This window comes from Hippocampus zosterae, chromosome 18 (assembly GCF_025434085.1).
Source record: "Hippocampus zosterae strain Florida chromosome 18, ASM2543408v3, whole genome shotgun sequence".
Classification (NCBI taxonomy): Eukaryota; Metazoa; Chordata; class Actinopteri; order Syngnathiformes; family Syngnathidae; genus Hippocampus; species Hippocampus zosterae.
In genome coordinates, this window is record NC_067468.1 from 7,730,995 (window position 1) to 7,755,394 (window position 24,400).

Genomic DNA, 24,400 nt, shown 5'->3' on the forward strand with positions numbered 1-24,400 from the left:
TGTCAATCCATCAAGACGCTTTCTGCGAAAACAAGACAATGCAAATTCCCAAAAGATATTTGACGTCATATGTGGGATGTGTTTGCTGAAAGATAATCTGCGAAGAAAGTCTGCCAGTCTTGAAGGGTTTAAGAAGGAAAACATATTGTGTGTGTCTTATTCAGCTGCGGGAATAACATCCTCCCGTATCGGCCCTCAATCACAAGAGTACACACACAAATATTCATGTGTGCACGATACTGATAGCACAATAGCTCAACGCGGCTATAACTTTTCCGGAAAAGGGAGAACACGCGTTACGACATAAACAGGAGCTTCCCAGACGGAATTCTGGTTCATTAAGGCTCTTGATTTGTGTGTTTGTCAACATCATGGCGGTGAATGCGTTTGGTTGAGCACGGCGGCGCTTTGGAGTCTCGGAACAAGTTCCCTCATCATTTATAATGCCGGAAAAACGTCACTGTGAGATCCGGTTGTAAATTCTGGTCGTCTCTGATCTCTATGGTCTTTATATTTATTGCAGAATAAAGTCTGAATTTTGATTCATCTTCGCATACAGTCAAGATCCATAAATATTGGGAAGAGTAACACAATTCTCCATCTTTTTGACTGAAAATGACGTCATTGATGTCACAGAATATGAGCCTACGTGTGTATCTCGGTGCAGTATGAGCTGCGAGCACAGCTTGAGCCTGACAATGATACGTGTCAGTCATCTTTCTTTGCACAATCCGGTGGAGGCCCTCGTTATCGAGGAATGCGGCCCCCAGGACAAGGCGACGGCTCCTGGTGCTTTTGTCTCCGATGACTGTGGAGGCCCAGTCTTCCCCGGAAGCCCCGCCCGCAGGATTGACAGAAGTGGGTGGTGGGGCCGGGCGGTTGCGGGCCCTGTCCTTCCTCTGCGCTCGCCGGTCCTCCTCCGCAGCGACGCGTCGAGTCTCGAGGACCCGGACCCCGCCCCGCACAGCCCCACGCCAGGCCGTCCGATCCGCGGCCAGGTCAGCCCACTGTGCCGGGGGAATCTGGCACCGCTGGAGATAACCCTTTAGCTGGTCTTTAAATCGTCTTTTAACGACGGTCCAACCTCGGGTGCTGCAGACCCCCTAGACCACCACCGTCGGCCACCGCGTTGCCGTGGACCCTGGCCACGGGGTCGAAGTGCGGGGCAGGGTTGCGACCCGTCCCCCTCCCTCACGCTACATAGCCCCCAGCAAGTTTGCACAATGTATCTATACACATTAAGGAGGATTTCCTCCGCAGTTCATGTTCACCGCGGAAAGTAATCCTCCGTCAAGTCATTCATTTTTACCCCGAAGACTATAAGAAGGATAAAATTGCACCGGCGTGAAAATATAGATGTCATCTACTCTGCATGGTTGCTATTAGTCAGAGCAATTTAAAGAGCAATGGAAATACCGCACAAGGTCATTTGAGAAGTTTGGACTGGATGGATACCACGCTGGAGCTTTGCAGTCATCTAATTCAGCCTCAATGAGTCTCGGCTTCCCTTAGTGAACCCTTGTCCTTGTGTTGTGGATTGTGGAGGCAATTTTATGAAGCTAATCGACCCACTTTCTGAAAGATAACGGCCAGAGATGATGACACACAATTACAGGTACGAACCTGTCCTAAATATGAACAGCCTTGACTCAATCATCCCCACCGGTGTCATTTAGTCTGTGCGCTTCCTTATTCCTACGCCGGATTGTTTAAACCTGTTAGTAAGCCATTCAATGTGAACCAGAACTTGAATTTTGGACAACTCGTCCTTTCCTGTTCTGCTGCACGGATGAATTGACATCCTGTGCGTTGGATTTTTTGGAGTGGATTTGGCATTTGGATTTGGGATTCTGACCTGCAAATGAGTCTGTTGTTGCTGTTTCGGTTATTTTGATTTTGAAGCTACTTGATAATGCCACATTACATCTTGCACTTGTCATGAAAATATGCATTTCATTCATTCACCCTCCAAATTGCTTATCCTGATGAGGGTCGCGGACATGTGGTGGGGCACACCGCAGGGCTTCATGATTACATTTCAGTCAGCAAGGCGGCATATTCGGATATTTAAACTAGGGCTGGGCAAGATTGCTGAAAAGTGGGATCACGATATAAGTACAGTATTTCATTTCAGTCGATATCAATAATTATAGATTTTTTTCCCCTCGACCCGATAAAAATGAGAAAACGTTTTATATGGGTTAAAGATAAACTATAGTAACTATCCACAACAACTATCCATCCCTTTCAAAAATGTCCAGTGATAAAACTAATTTTCAAGCAATGTGCATGTTTTTGTGTATTTTGTAATACAGTGTGATGTCGCCGAGTCTTCTTTGTGTGCGGTAAAGAATTGTTCTTACCTTGCGGCCGTCACTCGCGTGGCAGTTGACGTTGAGCGGTGTAAGCAGAGCCATTAGCTTCTCCTCGTTGCCGCTCCTGCCAACGTACATGCGCACACATTAAAGAGCATCCGCCACCGTGGAGGATTAGTGCTGTACCTCAGCAGGAGAGCATGGATTGGGGGGAGGGGGAGGATTTGGTTGGGGGATGACGACAATGAGATAAGAAGCCTGAAGGACTGATGGGAAGAATTTTCATTTGTAGACTGGCAAGATTTGCGTGTGTGCGTGTGTTCGTTTTAGTGTGAAAATGGCAGCAGAAAGGCCGCTCCAGAAGACACGCCTGGAAGAATGAAGATAATGTTCATTTTTCTGATGGCTTTCTTGGTTTGTGGGCTTACTGCCCTGGCATTGCATAACCAGAGGGGAGAGTTGCCATAGCAGCAACCAATCAAACTAGGATTCCTAAAGAAAATTACTGTTGCCTCAATCTATTAGCCATATCTTTTTTTTTTTGTCCAGACGCATCAGCCTCGTTATTGTTTCCAAGTTTCAGCGCTCCTCTTCACCTCGACCTCTCCACGTAGCAGCATCGTCTGCTGTAATTTTCAATCCATCTCCTCTCATCCTCAAGAAACAAAAGCTATTCGCCAGCCTCTTCCTTCTTTGGCCAAGTTACAACATCCCATCGCCCCCGCCACACGAGCCGTGATATTTATCTGAAACATCCGGTTCATCATTTATTCTAAATTTATCTGATACGCCTGACCCTGAGTTATTTAATCACACATTATTTTGGTGAAAATGAATGTAGCTACTTAATCAGAATTGTAACATTAGATTGTAACCCCGAAGCGATACTTTACCGATACTGTACCGAAACACACTACCTGGTCATTGCAATGAATTAACGCAAAACTGTAAAGTTACATTCGCCAATGATCCGATCAAAATCCATACAGAGTGAGCCAAATCAGCCTGACTTGTCTGTGTCAGTTAATTTAGGTTGAACCACTTTATAAGCTGCCACTTCAACTTCCATGCCACTGTGCAGTGTTGATACATGGGCCAAAAACAATAATAATAATAATAATAATAATAATAATAATGCTGTGTGGGAGTTATGCTGCAAAGTAAAAAAAGCTCCTTTGAAAAACTGTGAGAAAAAATATTTGTGGGGTGAATTCGTGGCTCAGCTGTTAGAACGACATGTTGAGACAACCTGCTGACCCCATGTTACAGTGCTCATCCATCCGCACGATGCTCGAGAGAGAGACGGCAACCAAGCACAACAGTAAAAGCCAACTTCTTGTGCCCCGATGCTGGTCCCCTTCTTTTCGACAGTGTGGGTCACGGGGGTGTCGAAAGTGTTCGGCACCTCGTCCATGTTGTGGTTGGGCTGGATGTGTTTGTCGGCATTGTTTATACGGCAGTAGAAGCGGAAGTTGGCCAGCTCGTAGTCCGCCAGAAGTTGCTGCACCACAGGTCCTTGGATAGTTGGCGCCGTTTCATAAAACGAAATCACCACGACGGAGCTCCTTGAAAATGTTCGATTTTCGTTTCGTCTGCAAGACTTTTTGACCTCTGTGGAATGGTGACTGCAGAGACTCTTCTCCCGAATGTTCTTTAACTGTGAATCCATTGCATGCGTTGGTCTTCCAACTCGAACCACGGAAGTCTGTCTTCTTGGCCAGGGTGAAACTCGTTCTCCTGCTTCCTCCGATTGCGAACCACGGATTTGTTTATCTTAAATACTCTCGCTGCTGCTTGATTGCTATGTTCCGCCGCGTAACTGATCGTTGAAGTTTGAACTTTATCGGTGTGTTGCTTCATAGGTGCTGTTTTCCGGGGTCCAAAGTTGTTTTGCCCAATGAACATATCCACCGACTGGTGAGCGTGCCTTTAGTTTCCTCATCAACCAGTTAATGCATTTAAAACATATTGAATGATCTGACCCGATTAACACATGACGGGTCTTAGATTGAGACAAAAGCTGCTCATGTATAAAGTTGCATTCCGTTCTAATTTTTCTCATTTACTTCTTTAAACAGACTTTTTTCCCCCCGCAAGACTCCTTAATTCTCATGCCATTTCAACTTCAGTTTTTCGACACAGTTGTACTTTTTACATTCTTTTTCAGTGTGGCCTTAAAAATTCTTTGCATTACAGAAAACATACCACTTCATCGGGGGTAAGGTGTTCAATGAAGAGAATGGAACAGTGCAAGAAGAAAAAAAAGACACAGGGAAAGGTGGAGCAAGAGGCAATACAAAGGCATAAAGAGGAAACCAGTCAAATGTTAACGTGCGATGGATAAAGAGAAAAGGGAGAATACAAGATGGGGGAGACGTATGGGAGAATAGCGGGGAAGAAAGTACGACTCGGATGAAGGGTGGGCGTCAAAGAGAGGAGAGGACACATCATACATGGGTGCCATAAAGTTGAAGGAAGCGGGAGGAGGCGGAGAGCAAGAAGAAAAGGAGGAGTAGAAACGAAAACAAAAGAGCATCTGGTACTCACCTCGCTGCCTCCAGCAACTCATCCTTCTTGTATTCACCTAGATGGTTACAGAAGATCATGATGTCAGTCAACTGGTCGCGAACACACGTGCACATGCGGAGAACACGCACACAAAGACACACACGTAGACACGGAAAGGATCTATCTATCTCTGGAGAGAAGGAGCTCTCTCAATACCCCCCCCCTTTGCTCTCTGCAACTTGCACATTCCCGCTCAGTGCGCACCCCTCAGGCTCCGGTTGCCGTGACGATGCGTTGCCGGCAGCGACCACCGCACGTTCATTGTTTCGGCGAGGAGCAGCCGACTGGCACACGCTCTGACGCTGTTCGTCCGTGCATCCGTCCATCCATCCCTCGCACCCCCCCCCTCACCCTCTTCGTTGTTGGTATTGCTAACCGTTCTCCATCATCCCCCTTCTTGCACGCGCCGTCTCCCTGCTTTTGTCTCAAACCTTCTCCCGTAGGCTCCGGAGGCGCTGTTACCGTCAGAAAACACAACAGAAATAAACAAACCCCTCCCCCTACCTTAGGCTCCCTCCAGCTCGCACTCTCTGGGAGCCATGCACCCCCCTCCACCCGTCCCCCACACCCCACCTTTCCCTTCTGACGGCCATAACATAATCGACATCCCATATGTGCTTTGTGCATGGGAATTTGCAGCATCACTTGCTTCCTTTGTGCGTGAACCAAACGGCTCTCCTGTTATGCTTGACTATTACATTATGCATTGCCAGCAATTAAAAATGAACGGATACGACTGGTCTTGGGTGAGGGTGAGCCCCATAATGCATCTCATAGCTCTCAAATGCGAGACAGTTTTGCCTGAGCATGAAATGGAAATGTATACTTGGGAGGACTGAGCTAATTACAAGCCACGATAAAAAAAATTAAATAAAAATGGAATGGGCACAACAACAAAAATGGCAAATCGAGGAACAGGCTAAATATAAAGTAAGTTCAGCAAATGAATACAAATATAAGGCAGATTGTGAAAAATAAAAAGTTTCTGACCCACCTATGTACACAAAAAGGAGTACATTTATCAAGGGGAAGAGCAAATTGTGGCGCAACACATTTGTTTTTGGCAATACATATTTCAAGAGGCCATCTCTTGGAGAATGGTGACAAGACTACACCATTTTGGATTGTGGGGCTGGTGAAATGCTTCCAATGGTTTGTGGCTCAAACAACGAGGAAAAAAAAGATAGCTCTCATTGATGTATTTTTAAAAACGATAACACTCTCTATGTATTCATTTATTTAGCCGCACATGCTAGTCAGCATGCTAATGATGTAGGTTTAAAAAGCCCAAATTAATACTTCCATGAAATGAATTTTCAACCGAGTGCGTTCTTGCTCGGCTCACATGCGACCCCTCCCCTGTCTTTTTGTCAGCGGTCGTTCAACAGTTGTAAAGACGTTTGCCTAGATGTTCCCAAACTGTTGTGAATAGTTGCAAACAGTTTTTCTTGCCGCTATGAAATTTTGGTTAAAATTTCTTTGTGGGGGGGAAAAAACTGTGTTGAGACCATTAAAATTTTTGGGTGGAAATACACACGAGCACACACACACATACACAGAAAAGGAACCTTGTGAGGCAAATATGATGGAGCGACATAAGAAGAGACTGAGCAGGATGAGCTTTATGTAGCAGACAGACGAGTGGGGTCGGGGGGAAAGCAGAGGCGCAAGGTTACAGAGAAGGGAAAGCGGGAGTTGGGAGGGGAACAAAGGATTTGCAGATGAAAGAGAGAAGAGATGATTAGGGATCTGGGAGCTGACATGCATGGATTTGACATTATAATTCGTGTTAGCCGCGCGAGTGCGGAACAGTATGACAGGACAAAGGGGAAGCGAGAGAAGAAATTGAAAAGTATGAGTACAAAAAGGAAATGAACAGCGTGAGATCCCCCCCCCCCCCCATTTTTTTTGATGGAATAGTTTGGAGGGTGGCCCGGTGGTCCAGTGGATAGCACATTGACCTCAGAGTGCAGAAGTACCGGGTTCAATTCCAGCTCTGGCCTTCCTGTGTGGAGATTGCATGTTCTCCCAGGGCCTGCGTGGGTTTTCTCCGGGTACTTCGGTTTACTCCCACATTCCAAAAACATGCACGACAGGCAGATTGAACACTCTAAATTGTCCCTCGGTGTGAGTGTGAGCGCGGATGGTTGTTCGTCTCTGTGTGCCCTGCGATTGGCTGGCAACCGCTTCAGGGTGTCCCCCGCCTCCTGCCCGAAGACCGCTGGGATAGGCTCCAGCACCCCCAGCGACCCTCGTGAGGGTCTTTCCACACAATTCAACTTTAAGAAGTTTATGATTTTACTTTATTTGACATAAAGTGCAGTGGTTTCATGCACATGAAACTCCATCTGCGGATTTCACTTTTGTATTTGTCACGTTCATCCAACTCAGAGTTTGCCAACCAGGACGACCCATTTTAAGCTTCAGTCTTAATTTACTCACAAATGTGTGGAGTATCGCGACCGCTGCCCCTTTCCCTGAACACCGCACGGGCGTACAGCAAACCAAACGGGCCTGCTACTTTGTGAAGCTTTTTTGCGATTTGAGAGTGTACGCCTCAAACCATATGATCGGTAATGGAATGGGTATGAGCTGATCTCACTTACGCGTCATCTGTAACGAAATCGGTAGCATAAAACTCCTATCGGAACACCCGTAGTGACGATATCCAACAATCGCTTGAATTTTCAAATCCAGCCGTGACTCTCGGTAAGCAGTCAAAAACATGTGAAGCTTTTTGCGATTTGAGAGTGTACGCCTCAAACCATATGATCGGTAATGGAATGGGTATGAGCTGATCTCACTTACGCGTCATCTGTAACGAAATCGGTAGCATAAAACTCCTATCGGAACACCCGTAGTGACGATATCCAACAATCGCTTGAATTTTCAAATCCAGCCGTGACTCTCGGTAAGCAGTCAAAAACATCTCTGCTAGCGCAATAAGAGGAAATCGAGGACATCAAAGATACAAACGAGAATTGCTATAGTCCCTGTGGAGGGGAGGAAAGTGACTCGGTTATGTGGTTTAAAGTGTGCTGCTACGGTTAGGGTGAAGGCTTTTCACAAAAATATGATATTTTATGGAATAAGAGAAAGTCCTGTTTAGACATGCTTTGTCATCCTCCCCCTCCTGAATAGTAACATCATCATGGGACCACAACATCGGCGATACACATTCAAGACGAAGGAGTTTGGAAGGGGAATGTCTTGCTATGGGGCCTGTGTGGAAGACTTTGATTTGAAACTTTTCCTTTCCTGAGCCTCTTTATCGCCTAAAGCAGTGCATCCACCGAGGAAGTTTTTGTGTTCAGAAACAGTGATGCTGCCATACAACAAAAAAACTAAACCAAAAATAATAATAAATCAGCTTGGGCATCCAGTAGTGCAAAATAGAAACCGTTGACTGGGGATTAACAATCACAGCTAAAATAAGGATATGATGTTGGTGTCCTCGCTGACGAAACACAGAACCAAACATATGAGAGGAGCAACACTGGATTTACTTGCTATCTTCTTTAGAGTTACTATGCCACCAGAGTGAAAAACATTCACCTTTTGGTCTGGAATCAAGCTCACCATGAAAAATACGACTTTCACATAGCATATTTAGCCAATTATCAATTGCACGTTTGTTTCAGGACCGACTTCGATTTTCAATGGTAATTCAATCTGCTTTCACTTTTCCATTTTGATGTGCACGAAATTAGTCTGCGTTTTTTTCCCCTCCCGTTTTTGATTTAGTTCATTAATCAAATTCTGTCAGCCTACTGCAGAGTGGCCGCTTGCCTTCACTAACTGACACGGTGTTGTGGAGCCGAGCACCCATGTGGAAAACTAGGCAATTTCGGCTGCAGGAAATGGTGCTAAAATGGGGACGAGGCAACTTCGGAAGTGCTTCACATCCACACACGGTGTATATACATAAGAGATTTTTCCAGCCTGACCTTTGCTGGTATTTCATCTTGTCTTGGATTAGAAAGCAACAAATCAGAATAATGCATTGATCCTGAGGTGTGAGCGCCGGAGAGAGTGTGAGCGGAAACAAGGTCCAAATCATTCATCACGAGAGACTAATCGAATAGCAGTCACTATGGTAATCAATGAGCGTGTCAGTGATTAGGCCAAGTAGGATGCAGGAATTCACTTAGTCCGCTCCTCGCAGGTAAAAGCTTGTCTTTTTGCTATCTTTGCTGTTATCGCATGGACGTCTCCTAGATTTTTTTTTCCAACCTCTGCCTCTTTAGTACCTTAATCACATACCTTGAGTCTTAAGAATGCATTTACATGACAACAACCAAATGTATTGATTTATTTTGATGACACCGACTGGAGACTCACTGACTTTCCTGTTTGCTGCTTTTCCACTGCAGAGTGAAGGTACAGATTTAGAACTAAATGCAGAATTTCACTTCGAGTAGAAAACAGGGATTTAGTTTCCAAAACGTAGGTGATGGTCCTTGGTCATATTTGCAGCAAAGAGCTAAAACTGCTCCTCGGTGCCTCAATGTTCAAAGTAGTCTTCTTGCAGTGAAAGGCTTTCAGTGTTAGATAATTGCTGCTTTAAAAAAAAAGTTACACATCTCCATTCCAGTTCCTCAGCATCTGAAGAATCCCCAAACTCTTCACTTCTTACCCCATAGTGCCCTACAGATGCTAATAGCATCCAAAGTCCTATTCCTCTGGCTCATCAAGTATTCATTACAGCCCGTTAGTTCACAGAGCAAATCAAAAAAGCAAGACCTGACCTTTCTAATGATGCCAGGCGAAAAATAAACGTTCACTTTTTCATCACAGTGAAAATGTGCGCAGAGCTCAGCGGTGACGACTGCTTTGGAGGGATAAATCAGTCACAGCATCCCAACTAAAATTGGTTATCCTTTCTGGTTCGAGATGTTTTCTGTCCAGCAAAAGCATTTGGAGTAATATATATTTTATATTTTATTACGGCATGATGGAACAATAGTTGATTAAGTAAGCCACAGCTTTAGCAACTTCAACTGAGACTTTCGCGGTGTGGATTTAACTAGACTCATTTTAATTCGATGGTCTAACACTTTGACCATCAAAAGGAATCTGTGACCTTTACTCTGCAGTCTATCAGCAGCAGAATGCTAAAAATGTCCCACAGTTACAGCCTTGCACTTTCTGACCCAAACTGAGCAAGATTCAAGAGAAAAATGAATCAAGACATGCTGGAGAACACACAGGCCTGATAGTGGCCCATCCTTAAAAAAATAAAAAATTAAAAAAAAGTGCCTTTCCGACTGAAATCCAAAGAAATCTAATTTCGCTGTTAATCCCTCAATTTGGATTTATTTCAAGGACAAAAAGATTAACATAATACCAAGACATAAGATGCTTGTCTTGTAAAAATATTCACACAACAGCAAGGAGAGCAAAATTGGTGATGGCAGGCTTCTGGAGTGGCCCTTTTTTTTTTTTTTTAACAAAGATAAACACATCCGATAAGTACTGGTTTAACGGGCCACTTCATCGGAGACCAAATGGAGCCATGTGCAATTTGAAAGTGTACTTTCAAAAATAAAAGAAGGGGATACCACAAATGAGATTATGAGACTCCCATTGTTTTCATACAGAGCTACCAGGGTGCCTAACGTGCAGGACAGCACTGAAAAACACAACTCCCGAACATTTTTCTGGAACCCTTTCATGCACCAATCACCATAACCCGTAACCTGATAACATGAGAGGCTGTCCACGATAGTGACCGCTGTCCCTGAAAGGGTTAAATTCTTTCAAGGTGTAAAGGTTTCAAACGGTTTTGTTGCATGACATAAAAGTGCAAAACCTCATCCTGATTTAAAAAAAAATAATAATAATAATCTGATCGAGGCCTTTGTGTAAATTTATGTTGATGCTGAAGAAGCTCTTCTACGAATAACAATCTGAGGTAATTAATACGGTATCGTTAACGGACTTGCTCTGCGTTGTCGGTTTGTGCGGTTTATCACTTCCACTGCAGGGCATGTTTACAGAAAATGTTCATGGCTCTAAAATTGAAAATTGAACACCTAATCCACGTGATGGGGGATGGGCAGGCTTAAAAGCCTGGTCGGAACATCCGTACAAGAAAGAGTGCCTTGTCGTCTCTGGTTTGCCATTGGAAAAGCAACCGATCGGCTGTTTAACCCTTTGAGGGACAGCGGTTACTCCAGTGGACAGCTTATCATGTTATCAGGTTTCAGGGTGCATGAAAGGGTTAGTAAAATCCCGCCGAAGATTGTGAAGATGAAAAAAGAACCTTTTTAACACTTATAATAAAAGCGATAAAAGGAAGCTTAGGGGGAAATTGGCGGAGATAATGCAACACTTCCAATACTGTCACAGTGCGATTTAAAGCGGATGATTGGGGACTTTTCGGTGAAGGGATGGTGACAGAGGAAAATGGCAAAAATGGGTCACAGCGGGGGGGGGGGGGGCTGGCACGAGGATAATGTGTTTGAAGACAGGTGAGTGACATAAAAGGGGCTTATGGTCGGGCTGGGAGCACTTGCGAGTTCGTAGTCAAGGGAGCGCACACACACACACACAAAACCCGGTCAAAGTGCACTAATAAGTGTGTTGTGACTGCGGCAGGATCAATGACCAATGACAGGAATCTCAGGCAAGAGGGGCAAAAAAAAATAAAAAATCCTTTTGTTCCACAAGGCAGCTCTACGGGGAATTATACGACACGAAAACCTTTATTGGTCTCGCAATGGAGAAATTCCCAATTCACAGCAGCAAAGTTCACTCCACTAATGTGTTTCTTTCCATTATTTCTCTGCAGTCTTCTTATGACAAACCTCTGCCACTAAATCACCCCGTCCCACCACCATATTGTCTTTAATTACTGGTCCATGCGTGACCATTTTCCCTTGTGTTGCCTTTTGATTCCGATTTTTACCACTGGTGGAAATGTGGCTTAAAAAACTGAACCGCATGCCAGTACCTTGGAAAAGGTTATCAAGGATTACACATAAGAAGTCTCGGCTGTGACCATAACGGGATTACATGAGCTGCTGGAACGGGATCTTTATCTTTCAATCAAACAATCCTTGTTTAAAGCTGATGACTTTGCATCAAGACTGGATTCAGATTTTGCGTCCGGTCTGTTTGAAGGTGTCTGAAAAAGTATTTTCCAACTTTTTGACATCTCAAGTCAAGTTAGGAGCCATTTCAAAATTGCAATTATAGTTAGCGTCTCTGAAAAAAAGAGCTTGTTAGCTTCTCCTATCAGTCTGTGCCTCACCAGCAAACAACGGAGGAAGATAAATTCCATAGCAGAAGACGACGAGGACGACAACATAAAAGTGCTGCGAAATAACATAACGGAAGGCAGCCAGTGTGAGTGCAACATTTTTTTTCCCCAACTGTAATAAAGACCAGGGCGGGAAATTGTGCTTTTGAAGATGATTTTTTTTTTACATTTTCAACGTCTTTATTGCCTCCTTGGTGCTGCTCTTTTGTTCATCCTGTTGTTGTTTTTTTCCCATATATTATTAATATGAATGCCTATGTGGGAATAATGTAGCTCGGATAACTTGAGTTCCCTCACATCATTTTTAAGTATATCTACCTATCTATACAAACCTCACACTATTCAGAGTTATACTGTGGATGTTTTATGCTGAAGATGCATAAAAGACAGATCATTCTCTCTTTTTTAAGTCCTGCTACCTGCAAACCCAAAATACTATTTGCAGTAGAAATTGAACTTAAAACAAATAAATAAATGCGGGCACATAAAAACACATTTTAAAGCAATATAGACTTGCTTGACTGAACTGCACAGGGAAGACTTCAATTCTAAGTTCAATGCATCGGTAATAAGCTTTGCTAGCCAAATGTTTATATATTCTCAGTTGATTTGTCAAAGGGAGCTCTGCCTCAAGGTTGTTTCGAACTTTTTGTAACAAAAACTGGTCAAGTATTCCTGACAAATGGTGCATACTAGTTTGAATTCAGAGATGCTGGGAATGGCACGTCCTCACGAAAGCCGCTTCGATTATTTTTTATAAAGCAATCCCGGACACTCCCGTCAAAACATTGCATGCGTGAGTGTGTCCCTGCTGTGGCATTGAGAGTGAGATCTCATGAATAACTGAAGCAGGATTCCATATTATTTATTTCTTCACCTGCACCTTTTCGAAAAATGCTCCAAAATGTCCGGTCTTTGTTTTTCTCTTCTCCAGCTAACAAAGAACAGAGTCAATGATTTCTCAAAGCCGTTTGGATGTGACAGAGCAAGAGAGCTAATTTATGGGTCAATATAAGCTTGACAGAAAGCTGTGCTAGCCTGCGGCAGAAATGAAGACTGGGAGCAGAACCACTAAATCACAGCGGCAGAACATAAAGGACAGGTAGGGGGCGGCGGGGGAATCTGTGCAGGTTGTCACCGTAGAAACGCATATGGCGGTGACAAATATTGTATATATGTTCAGTGCATGTAAAAAGTCTTCACAGCCCGGGGCAAAAACGAGACCAAGAAAAATAATCTTTTTTTTTTTAAATTTAAAATACATCTGACCTATAACATCTCAATGAAAAAAACATAATAATTTAAATATACAGACCCTCAAACGAAAACTTTGATAATAAGAGGGTATCGATGCAAATATTCCACTTTTTTTCCGACTTCTTCAAATGTAACCAGCATACCAGTAGTACAGCAGAACATAGATTTACATTAAGAAAGTAAAAGGGTCCATCGGTCCAACATATGAAAAGAAGGAAATGAGCTCAGATGGTCGGAACTATTCCAAGAACAACTCGAGCACTGGCCACACAAGAAGCGGAAGCCGTTGGGAGCACAGCCTGAACTCAACATCACCAACTAAGGATTCCAAGGCTGACACCTTCAGGTTTGACCGAGGTCTGCAGCTGAGCAAATGGACCAAGCCATGTTTACTAATGCTCAACTGGAGCGTATGCTGGCTTCTTTCGCCACAATCACCAGTACCAACTGTTTAGCGCGCAGGTGGTAGCATCAAGCTGTGCGGCAGAGCCGGCTGCCAGTAGAACTGGTACATGATGTAACGACAATGAAATAGTGATCAAGGACGACATTTGTAATTCTCCGGCATTGTCTAGAATCTGTTGTACTGTACCTTTTTTTTTATTTTTTATTTAGGTCTTCTTGAAGCCACAACTGCGCATGTGAAACGGTCGATCATTCTTTGAGTGGAATTTCACCCTAAGCGATGAAACCCGGATTGAATTTTGGCTATGGTGGCGTAAATGAATCTAGGCTCGACAAGCAGCATCGCCGCGTAAACAGTTTGCATCCACCTTGCTGTCATGACTTTAGTGCTTGGCATAGCATGTGTGTTCAAAATGAGATAAGAGCAATGTGCGGATCGTGGTTGGAGGAAAAAGGTGCGACAGGAGGTGAGTCGCGCTTGAGTTTACAAGTGCAAAATGAAGCGCAACTCGATTTGAGTCTCGCAATTTCTGACGGTTTCTCGCCGTGTCTGTCCGATCTGTCCTTTTATGCCGCGGTCACATCGCTGTCACTTGATCCATGGAGTGTAAATCTAGCCTCGAACAATTAAAACGTGGTTCCCAAAAACGAAAATATGTACATACATTATCTTCAGGTTGTGCTTAAAATCTTGGCATGCTGCGTGAATGAATCTAATGGTTTTAAATTTGTGCGATCAAATTGTGCTCGGGGTTCTGCTGATGATTTTATACATTTTTAATCAGCCACATTACATCGAGCTGGAAGAAATAATGAGAGTGAAAGCAGACAATCGCCTTACGAACATTCTGCTTTACAATTCATAGTATTTGCAGCAGGCAAAATAAACACGGGGGAGTAAGTCGTAGGTGCAATTAAATCCTTATTATGGGAATGGTGTGATAATGTATGGCGGTCCTGTGACAAAGTCCTCATTAAGAATATTAATGACAGAGCAGGAGTTAAACGGTCCACCCTGAAAATCATCCATTTCAGTCCCCTCCTTTTATGTAAATGAACATGCATAATCATTTTTCACAGTATAGGGGTTAAGATTCAGCCATTTTGGGATCTGATATCTGCTTCATGATGTATGTTTCCATTTTTAAAAGGAACCACGGTTCAATGGGTCATTGATGAGCTGCGACCTTTGCCTCACTGTCAGGCAGAAAACTCATAAATAAATGCAAAGTGTGAAAGCAGCGGATGTGTGCAGAATCTAATTTTCGGTGGAGTCTCGCCGCAAAGAGTCAAACAAGAATCAGGCCAGAGAAACATGTTTATAAATGTTGCAGCCATCTTCCACTGACTAAAATTCACTGAATTCATGTCTGGCATTTGAAAAGTGTGTCTGCTGCAGTGAAATTCCCCTCGGGGGTTGGACACAATGCCACTGCTCGCCATGTATCAAAGTTTATCTCATTAGCCGCCGAGGCTGACGAGGGGAATTGATGATGTAAGCCGGTGTTAATATTGAGGTGGGGGGAGCAAAAAGTGATTGAAGTGAGGAAGTGAACAGAGGAGAGAATTTGAGAGGAACACATCTGTGCAGATTTTCTGTCATCCAGGTCCTGCAAGTTAAATTCAGAACTGAGAGAGAGAGAAAGGTGAAATCTCTTCGAAAACCGAGGAGTCTGGTTGCTTCTCTTTAACTTTTGCAGATTCTTTTTTTTTTCATGCATGAAATTGAGTCCAATTCGCTGATGTTTTTCGAAGACGTCATGGTCCCCTAACAGTCGAGCAGGGCTGGATGCAATCGGTGTTTTGCTCATAAGTGGCACGATACAGTCGCGTAAATTGACAAAACGGCATGGAATTGGTTATCCGCAGATGGCAATCAAACCTCTTCCAAACGTGGATAAAAATTGAATGGATCCGCCAATGCAGGCGCTGTATAAACAAACAGATCAAGTCTACTCTTTCAATGCGAGCTTGATACACGCCAGAAGCTACTGAAACAACACATACACTAATAATTCATGAACCACAGTTAATTAATATGAACACGGTCTGAAAACGCAACATTAGAGGTGTGCTGATCCTCATAGCAAAAATATAAATAAATTGCAGAATGCGGCCAGAGGAGTCATGCTGAGGTTTATCGTCATTCAAATGAATGGAGATGGGAGGAGTTTACCCAAGTCAGATCAATAGTATGAACCATTTAAAATTTATATATGAATCTTTGTTACTTGCATGTTTTCAGTGCCAGATGTTGAAGCTTGTGCAGTTTTTTAAAATTGAAAGTTGGGCATAGTTGTTTCATGTGTTTATCATTAGCACATCACTCCATGTGGACCTGCAAGCATCCATTCAGAGACTAAGTGTCACTCTACATCAGAGAACTCATAAGATAGAAACAATAAAGCAATTTGTCTGAAAAATTTGGGTCGTACCCTGGACACTGAAGCATCTGTGAGGATTATTTAGTTTTATATCACGGTGTATAAAGCCACGTTTGGCAGGGTCCGCGAAGAAAAGAAATTATCCTCAACTTTGGACGGCCAGCGCTGGCTGTTGCGGTCAGACAATCATGACAGCCGCAGCCCTAGAATAACACGACTAAACGCGAGGCGTAAAGTCACACCGACGGTAGAGCGTGTGGCGTTTTAACAGACCGAAAGGAATGTGGCACTGACCTGTGAGGACAGCCTTGGCGGAGGGTTCAGCCAGGTCCAAGGCAGACTTTCCGTCAGTGTTGCGGATGTTGGGGTCGGCTCCATGCTGCAGTAGAACTGTGCAACAACAAGGCAGGCAAAGACAGTAGCTCAGCTCCTGGACTGACATGCAAACTCCATGACACACGCTGCGACCCAGTCCTCCCGCTGAACTATATCCTGTTCCGAGCACCGCTCTTCCTGCACCTCCCCATTGCTCCTGAACTATCACTGCTGCCTCGCATCGCTCTCCTGCTCTCGCTGGTCCTCCTCTGTTGCTAGCACTGCTCCCTCGCCTGCCCCTGGTTGCCCCAGTCCTGCGAGCCATGCTGCCGATGTAAACAGACATGCCACCGCAAGAGCAGCGAAGGCACGGCAACGAAACCCTGCCACGCAAACGACGGACCCGGCAAAGCGGCTACGTGAACACCACCAGAACACATTGCACTCATGTGCACTCGCAGGAGGAAGGAAACTAACACCAAAAAAAAAACAACAACAAGAAAACGAGGATGGCGGAAGAAAAGCTCAAAGCAACAACTAATCGAGGGGCCAGCGGTGATGAGGCAGACAGGCAGGCAGTGCGAGTGGAGAGAATCTGGCTCTCGCTGCCTGTGTGAGAGCTGCAGCGGAGAACAAGATGAAAGAGGTTGGAGGGGGGGGCGAGGGGGTTTGAGGGCTGCGAGTCAGCGAGGATAGGCGAAAAGGGCGAGAAGACAGGAGAGAGAGCAAAACAAGCAGAAGAGCTGTTTGGGTAATAAAAAGAAAATGTACATCAAGTATGATTTTATGAGCAGAGATGATAAACCAGAATGAAATTATAAATGGAATCAAAATGATTGCATTGTACAAATGGGAAAATTAAATGCAGATAAAACGTCCGTTGTGGTGACTCTGAGTTTTATAAGCGGTGCTTAACATGTAATGTTGAGTTGTAATGGGGCCGAAGTGTATAACTAAACATGTCTAAACGTGACATACTGTTCCTGTCAGGTCTGCCTAGCAACAAGTGGCCTCACAGCCGTGAGGCAAGCGGGGAAATTCTAAGATCATAAAATGGATCTGGAGAGTTCTTCTTACTCAACAAGTCGCAAAATCCTGAAACATGACTGGGGCTGAAACGGGTCCTCGAGTAATCCGAGTACCTCGCTTCCCAAAAAAGCTTTTTTTCCACCGAGTACCCGCTTATTCCTGTGTACAATGTCACAAAGTATTATTCAAGCTCACCACGGCAACAATTGCTTGCGCTACACATGACAGTGAGATGCCAACAATGCGCGAAAGACGGACAACTTCAAAATAAACCTTACCTGAGCAAATAAGATATGAACATCAATTCCTTGACATGCCTTTTAATTTATAAGTTGTTCCCAGCAACATGTGGTGGCATATTAGGGGAAGCTGAGCTTCCCTTTCAGTCTCGCCACTGGTATCGGTATGGAACTTTATCCTTGAATCACAAGTCACATTGTTATTATGCTTATTTTAATCTGTAAAATGTAACGGCACAGAAATCGTGTGCTTTTTGAAGTTGCCAGCTCGGCTACAAACCACAGTAGCTGCTACAGTATGTAATGCGTGATATTCGTCTTCAGATCAGCTGCTTTCACATCACTTATTATTCAGAGCAGAACGCTAAAGATAAACAAGAAGGCTGCGCGAAGTGGCGATGAAAGCTCTCAACATCCTTCTCATTGTTTGTCTGATTCTGCCGCGGTGTTTGCTCTGAGTCAGTTTAGCGCATCGTTAAATGTGGCGGGGTTTTAAATTGTTCAGCACGTCGCCGTAATTAACGGCTTGGTATATGTTCTTCGGCGGCGTGCTGCCATAATCGAGGGGTTGCAAAATATTCTACGGCTGCTTCCTTTGTACACACAAAATGAATGGGTGATTAGTGAATTCGTTTGCAACATTAGGATGATTGACGTTTTTGTCATTTTGGACGGTTGCGCTGTCAGACGACCAGATAAATGTCATTCTGTGTCTTAGGCCGGGTGACATGTCACACTATAAGTTAGTCACCGACTAGACCCCGCCGAATCGTTGCGTGTTTTCGTCAAGAGTCAGTCCATGGGAGCAGGTCCGTCGGGGAGGCGGGACAAGCAGTTGTCAAAGTCATGTCAGCAGAGGCATTATGTGCATGCGTGTTTGTTCTCTGCTCAGAAAAGGGGGGAAAAAACGAGGAGAAAAAAAAGGAGGGAGGCTATCAGAGACTATGGATAAGATAGGTAGACTAAGAGACTATGGACTATCTCCGTTCGGACATTTTTACTTTCCCGGTGCTATGTAATTGCAGAAAATGTGTAAATGTGTTTGCCAAAGCGCTTCTTGTCTGCTTCGGTCATGCTGCTGTGGATATCCCAAAAGTGAAAGTGAAGTAGCGACCTGGTAGTTAAGCCTCACAGTGAACTGCATTATTGACAGGTGTGAAGACTCCTTGTGAATTATTTGAGGAAATACAGCATCTGCATATAAATCCACGTTCACCGGATTGCTTAGTAAATGAGGTACCAAATCTTAAAGAGTTGAGCTTTGTGTTTGGCCAAAGTGTTAAAAGTCGATATTGCAAATGCTTTTGCTTCAGTCGCTTCCCGCTGTTGTGGCTGCCGAGATGCTCCCAAAACATCTCGGCAGCTTGCACAGCTTTGACAAGTGTGCAAACCAAACAAGTGTACATGCCAACCTATCAAGCGCTGCTGCAGCAGAAAAGCTGCGAGGTGTGTGTGAGTGTGTGTGTGTGTGTGTGTGTGTGTGTGTGTGTGCATGTGTGTGTGTGTGTGTGTGCGCGCACGTTCGTCTCAGCTCAAGCACTGACGCATCCCTTCATCACCCACTCACCTCTCAACATAAATATAATTTTGGGTTAGCAAAGATCCCACTCAAACAGACACTGATACCCACAGAAAAATATCCCGTACAGGCGTAGTGATGCATCAATCATAAAGTCCTCGATAGATTTACGGGTGAATTTTCCCCCCAAAAATCGTTAGAAAATGGCCTGTAACGAAGGTTAACGAAGAAAAAATAAAAATTAAATCATTGAAGGTACGGTTGGTATACATTTTAAATACATATAATTAAACCTAATAAAAACTCCTTGATTCATATTTTTATCCGGGACTATTGATGCATTGTCGTTAGGCTTCCTCTATATTCAACTCAGCCCTGCTGCTGCTGCTGCTCAGACAGTCAAGGCCAGACCGTCTGCCGATGCTCCTGCCCCGTTTTGGCAAGTTATCAACAGGGCCGTTCACACGGCACACATTTGCTCCGGCGCTGCACCGATATATTTTGTTGCGATATATTTTGCACCGCAGCAAATTGTGTGGACCGTTCACACGTACAAAGCCGCTGAGCGGGGCAGCCCCGACACAGTGTCGGGGCTGCCCCACTTGCGTTCACACGGCAGTTTCTGCAGCAGAGCAAAACGACAGAAAACAAACGAGCTGTCGTGTTGGTTCTTTTTAAAACGTACTGTATATACACAACTCAAGCGACTACTGGACCGGCACGTCCTTCTCCTTCTCGGTTTCCGTGCCTTCTGCTCGAGATTGACCGCCCAAGAAAACGTAAATGAACGATGACTTCAATGACACTCAGAAAAGCAAACACTAATGCGCCAAACAGAAAATCAAGAGAGGAAATCACAAAATAAATTCTATGAGGGGTGGGGGGTTGTGAACAAACAACAAAGGAACAAACAACTCAGAGACAGTCCAGTTTCCTACAAAAGGAAAGATGTTACTAGCCAAGTCTTGTGTCGTTATGAATCGTTCATTCATTCATTCATCTTCCGAGCCGCTTGATCCTCACGAGGGTTGCGGGGGGTGCTGGAGCCTATCCCAGCTGTCTTCGGGCAGTAGGCGGGGGACACCCTGAATCGGTTGCCAGCCAATCGCAGGGCACGTTATGAATCAACACATTACGGAAGTCCGACAGAGCACGAAAGCAACGCATTCTCGCCATACGTACTCTTCACAAGCATTTGCTCTGGAGCAAATTTAACCCAGTTGCGTTCACACGTGCAAATTTACAGCGGTGCTGCTTCGCAAACGAGTATTTGCTCCGGAGCAAATATTTGACCCACCTCCCTGAGGTGGGTCAAATTTGGTCCGGTATAAGCTCTTTTCCGGGGCTACGCCGGAGCTAATTTGCACGTGTGAACGCTCTACTGGGGCAGCACCGGACCAAATCTTGCCGTGTAAACAGCCCTAATAATAGGCCGGTGAAGGAAATTGTCGTTTTTCAACGCGCACGTACCATAGGTTGACGTTGTTGTTTGATAGAACTAGACAATAAAAACACACACAGTTTTCGAGGTAAATTAGAACGTCACACTTAACTCATTCAGCACCAGCCAATGCTGGACCAAGTCTGAAAAGACGTTTAAAAACGTCTTTGTGAGTGAATGAGTTAACATATAATCTGGCACACTCCCTATTGCTGCATTATACATACTGACATGTTTCCTACTGAGGTGGTGCTGCTAGACAATTAGTCACATGATACATCGTTTGGTCATATTGAAAATTCAGTGTCTGCTTCCAATGTATTCATGGGACTCTGCTTGTATTTTGTTCTTGATGTCATCTTGCAAATAGAAATTTCATCTTTCAGTCAAACTATTCAAAACATGTGACTGTTCTTACCTATACAGACGTCTATCTTGCCTTTGATTGCCGCCTCGTGTAAAGGCGTGTAGTTCCAGTTATCTCTGGCATTCGGCTCAGCGCCCTGACACAGCAGCAAGGACACCACCTGAAGGCAACAGAGGAGTATTCTTTAATCCCGATTATTAAACTGTAGACAGGAAATGCAGAAAAAGCAGCTCCAAAAACTGGTTTCATGCACTCTAGAGGACACACGGAGTATTACAAGAAACCAATGTGGACCCAGTCATGGGTGTATTCCGCCTACTACTGCTTCAAGTCAGAGATATGATCCAGCTCACCTGCGACTCTGAGAATAAGTGCAAGTGAAAATGGATGCATGGACCTCTATTTGTCTTGTATGTATGTATGTATTAAATAAATACTGCATACAAGCTACTGGTGAGAAACAATCCATTCATCGATCATTCTTCATTGATGGGACTGTGTGGAATTTGTAAATAAATCGCACCTTGAAGCAAATAACGCAAAATATTTGGCTACCAGCAACAAAGGCAGTGGCTAAAAATAATTTCTTCATTTGCATCCTCATCAATTCTTGGTCTTGCCTGTTTACATGTTAGCAACTCCCACCAGAGATGCCATTGATGAGTCGGGGAGAACAACCGAGTGAGGAGCGAGGGACAAATGTTTCAAGAAATGAGAAATTTGCTGCTTGATGTCCCCATTTTATAAAGCCATCACTTAAAAAAACAAATTTAAGAAGTTATTGGCATGTGACTCCGCCTACTGCCCGAAGACGGTTGGAATTGGATGCAGCACGCCCGCGACCCTTTTGAGGATTAGAAAATGGGTGGATGGATGCTACATAAACTTCTTCCTTATAACAGTGTAGCATTTTGAGGCTTGAGATTCCTGGTGTCTGATATTGAATTTCACATTATTTTTCAGAAACCGACAAATCCACCTTGAACAAATATAGCGTGTCCATTCTCACCTCTGAGTGGCCAAAGGAGCATGCATTGTGCAGTGGTATCAGTCCGCCGTCATCCCTTGCGTGGACATTGGCGCCGATCTGAAGCAGGTGGTCAACCACATCTTTACGCCCGAAACCTGACAAGACAGGCGAAAGAATGGTAAAATGAAATTAGAGCAGGAAACAATTTTGTGTTTTGTATTTCTAAACACATGTTTATCACAAGTGCAAGCATTAATGTCATTATGAATGGTGTAAAATGGTGTGCCCTCAAATTAAAGTACTTCTACTCAATCTGAAAAAAAAAATTACAGCGGGGAATCCTGAGTTGTGGGACCGTGGCTATTTACAGCAAAGGTGTCAAACTCAAGGGTTGGGGGCCAGATGTGGCCCGCCACATCATTTTAAGTGGCCAGCAAAAGCAAATAAGATGACAACTTCCAGGATGCTTGCTAAAATGTGTACCAAAATTTCAAATTTTCACATGTAATAAATCTGTGGCATATTGAAAGCATTTTCTTGTTACCAAACCCCTCATTACATTTACTTAAACAATAGTTTAATCAAACGTTATTCTTGACTTGATTCTTGATATAGTTTCAGTAATCAAGGCAAGGGAAACGGTAATTATAATGTGGCCCCTGACAAAAATTAGTTTGACACCCATGATTTCCAGGTACGGCCGGCGAATAGCGAAAATGCTCAGAATTAAAGCTGATTAGAATAGCATTGAGTGGGGCTTGGAAAACGTTTTCCACAAAAGATGGGCGATGCTTTTTTAAAATATTATTATTATAGCGACCAACACATAATATAATAGCACATTTGCCCCAAAACAATTTAGAAACAGTTTACAGTCTACTTTCTGAGTAAGTCTCATGGTGTCGACACTCAGCATAGTGAAACGGTCTAGGTGTGTTTTCGGCGAAAGACGGGCGATCTTTTTTATATATACCGATCTTTTTTATATATACTGTACTGTATTATTATTTTAGCGAGCAACGCCGATAAGCTATTGTCACTGTGATGACAACGTCTTAATGTTATCTCTTTTCGCTAGCATTTGCCAAAAACAGTTTTAAAACAGCTCACTTTGTGAGTAAATGTCATGGGATTTACCTGCGGCAAAGTGTAAGGGTGTAGATTTGCGTCCAGCCATATCTTTAGCGTTCACATTCGCTGTGTCTGCCAACTTTTTCACTCTCAAAACATCTCCATTCCGACAGGCTTCGAACAGCTCCCTGAACGCCCCGTTCGTACCGCTGAAGCCACAGCCACCGTTGCCGCTGCCCGTGTTACCGTCACCCGAATCGGGCGTCGATGCTTCGCTCGTCCCGCTCCCTTCCGTGGTGGTCGGGGAGCTAGCGATGCTGCTAGCAGCGCTGCTCAGGGCCAAAACCGGGGTGCTGCTGGTTGCCGTGGGAGAGGCCGGGGAAACCTCACCGTCCGCGGCTGCTTCGCGAGGGAGAAGCGCGGGATCGTCAGATGGTGTCAGAGGCGAGCCCGACGGGGTGACTGGGAGCGAGGAGGTTCGGGGTGGGGAGGAGAGAAACTGAGGGGAGCGACGAGGCGTCGCCATTTTCACAACACAACAATCCCCAGTAGCAACAAACGCCGCCGACAACTTCCTGTGAAGTCAACCCAAACTTCCGGCTAGTCTTTTTCATGAATTTATTTTTTGTCTTCTTCTTTTTATTCTTTTGTTAATTAAAGAAAATCCAGACATAGTTCTGCTATTTCCTGTCACATCGGGACATTTTTAACCTTTTTTATTTATAAGGGACCAAAAGCGACATAGGAAGCCAAAGGCTCCTTCAGTAATTCATTAGACACATACAAGACAAATTAAAACAAAAACTAAATAATACTGTCCTCTCGTGGTCGTAATGAGGATTGTTACAAAATGAAGTAAAATACTTGACTATGGCTTTCTGGTAAACATAATGAGAATTACTATTCAGTGCCATATCATGTACGGTATTCCCTTAAAAACATTGTCTTGTTTTTAAGAGCACAGACATGATTTTTTTACGATTTTCGATGATTTTTTTTGTTGTTCAAATTCAAATTTGACAAGTTTGTTAATCTATTTTCTGTGGTGTGCCCAATGTATAATACTTATTTCTTTTTATTTTGCAGGTACTTGAATATATTCCTTATCATTTTATTTGGTCTTGTATTAGATATTTATTTGGACAGAATGATGTTTCAGCGGACAGAGAGAGCAGCAAAAAATAAATAAATAAATAAGATTCTGACTGCTATAGGGTCCCGACAAGTGAAAAAGTGGATAGAACAGGACCTCTGCC

At 44.0% G+C, this 24,400-nt stretch overlaps 1 protein-coding gene across 2 annotated transcripts in view; it reads right to left on the bottom strand.

Moving 5' to 3' along the window:
- Positions 1-23,703, bottom strand: part of tnksa (tankyrase, TRF1-interacting ankyrin-related ADP-ribose polymerase a) — a 44,203-nt gene extending 20,500 nt beyond the window's left edge. Inside the window, exons 1-6 of one of the 2 annotated variants that reach the window (XM_052051233.1) lie at positions 23,211-23,703; positions 22,113-22,228; positions 21,155-21,263; positions 16,488-16,583; positions 4,863-4,899; positions 2,364-2,439 (exon numbers count right to left, since the gene is read on the bottom strand). In XM_052051233.1, the coding sequence (XP_051907193.1) occupies positions 2,364-2,439; positions 4,863-4,899; positions 16,488-16,583; positions 21,155-21,263; positions 22,113-22,228; positions 23,211-23,670 (894 nt within the window). In that variant the 5' untranslated portion in view covers positions 23,671-23,703. Of the gene's footprint in view, positions 1-2,363; positions 2,440-4,862; positions 4,900-5,087; positions 5,283-16,487; positions 16,584-21,154; positions 21,264-22,112; positions 22,229-23,210 lie in introns of those variants that run through there. The other variant, XM_052051234.1, reaches the window with a different exon arrangement.
- Positions 23,704-24,400: the final 697 nt, after the last annotated feature.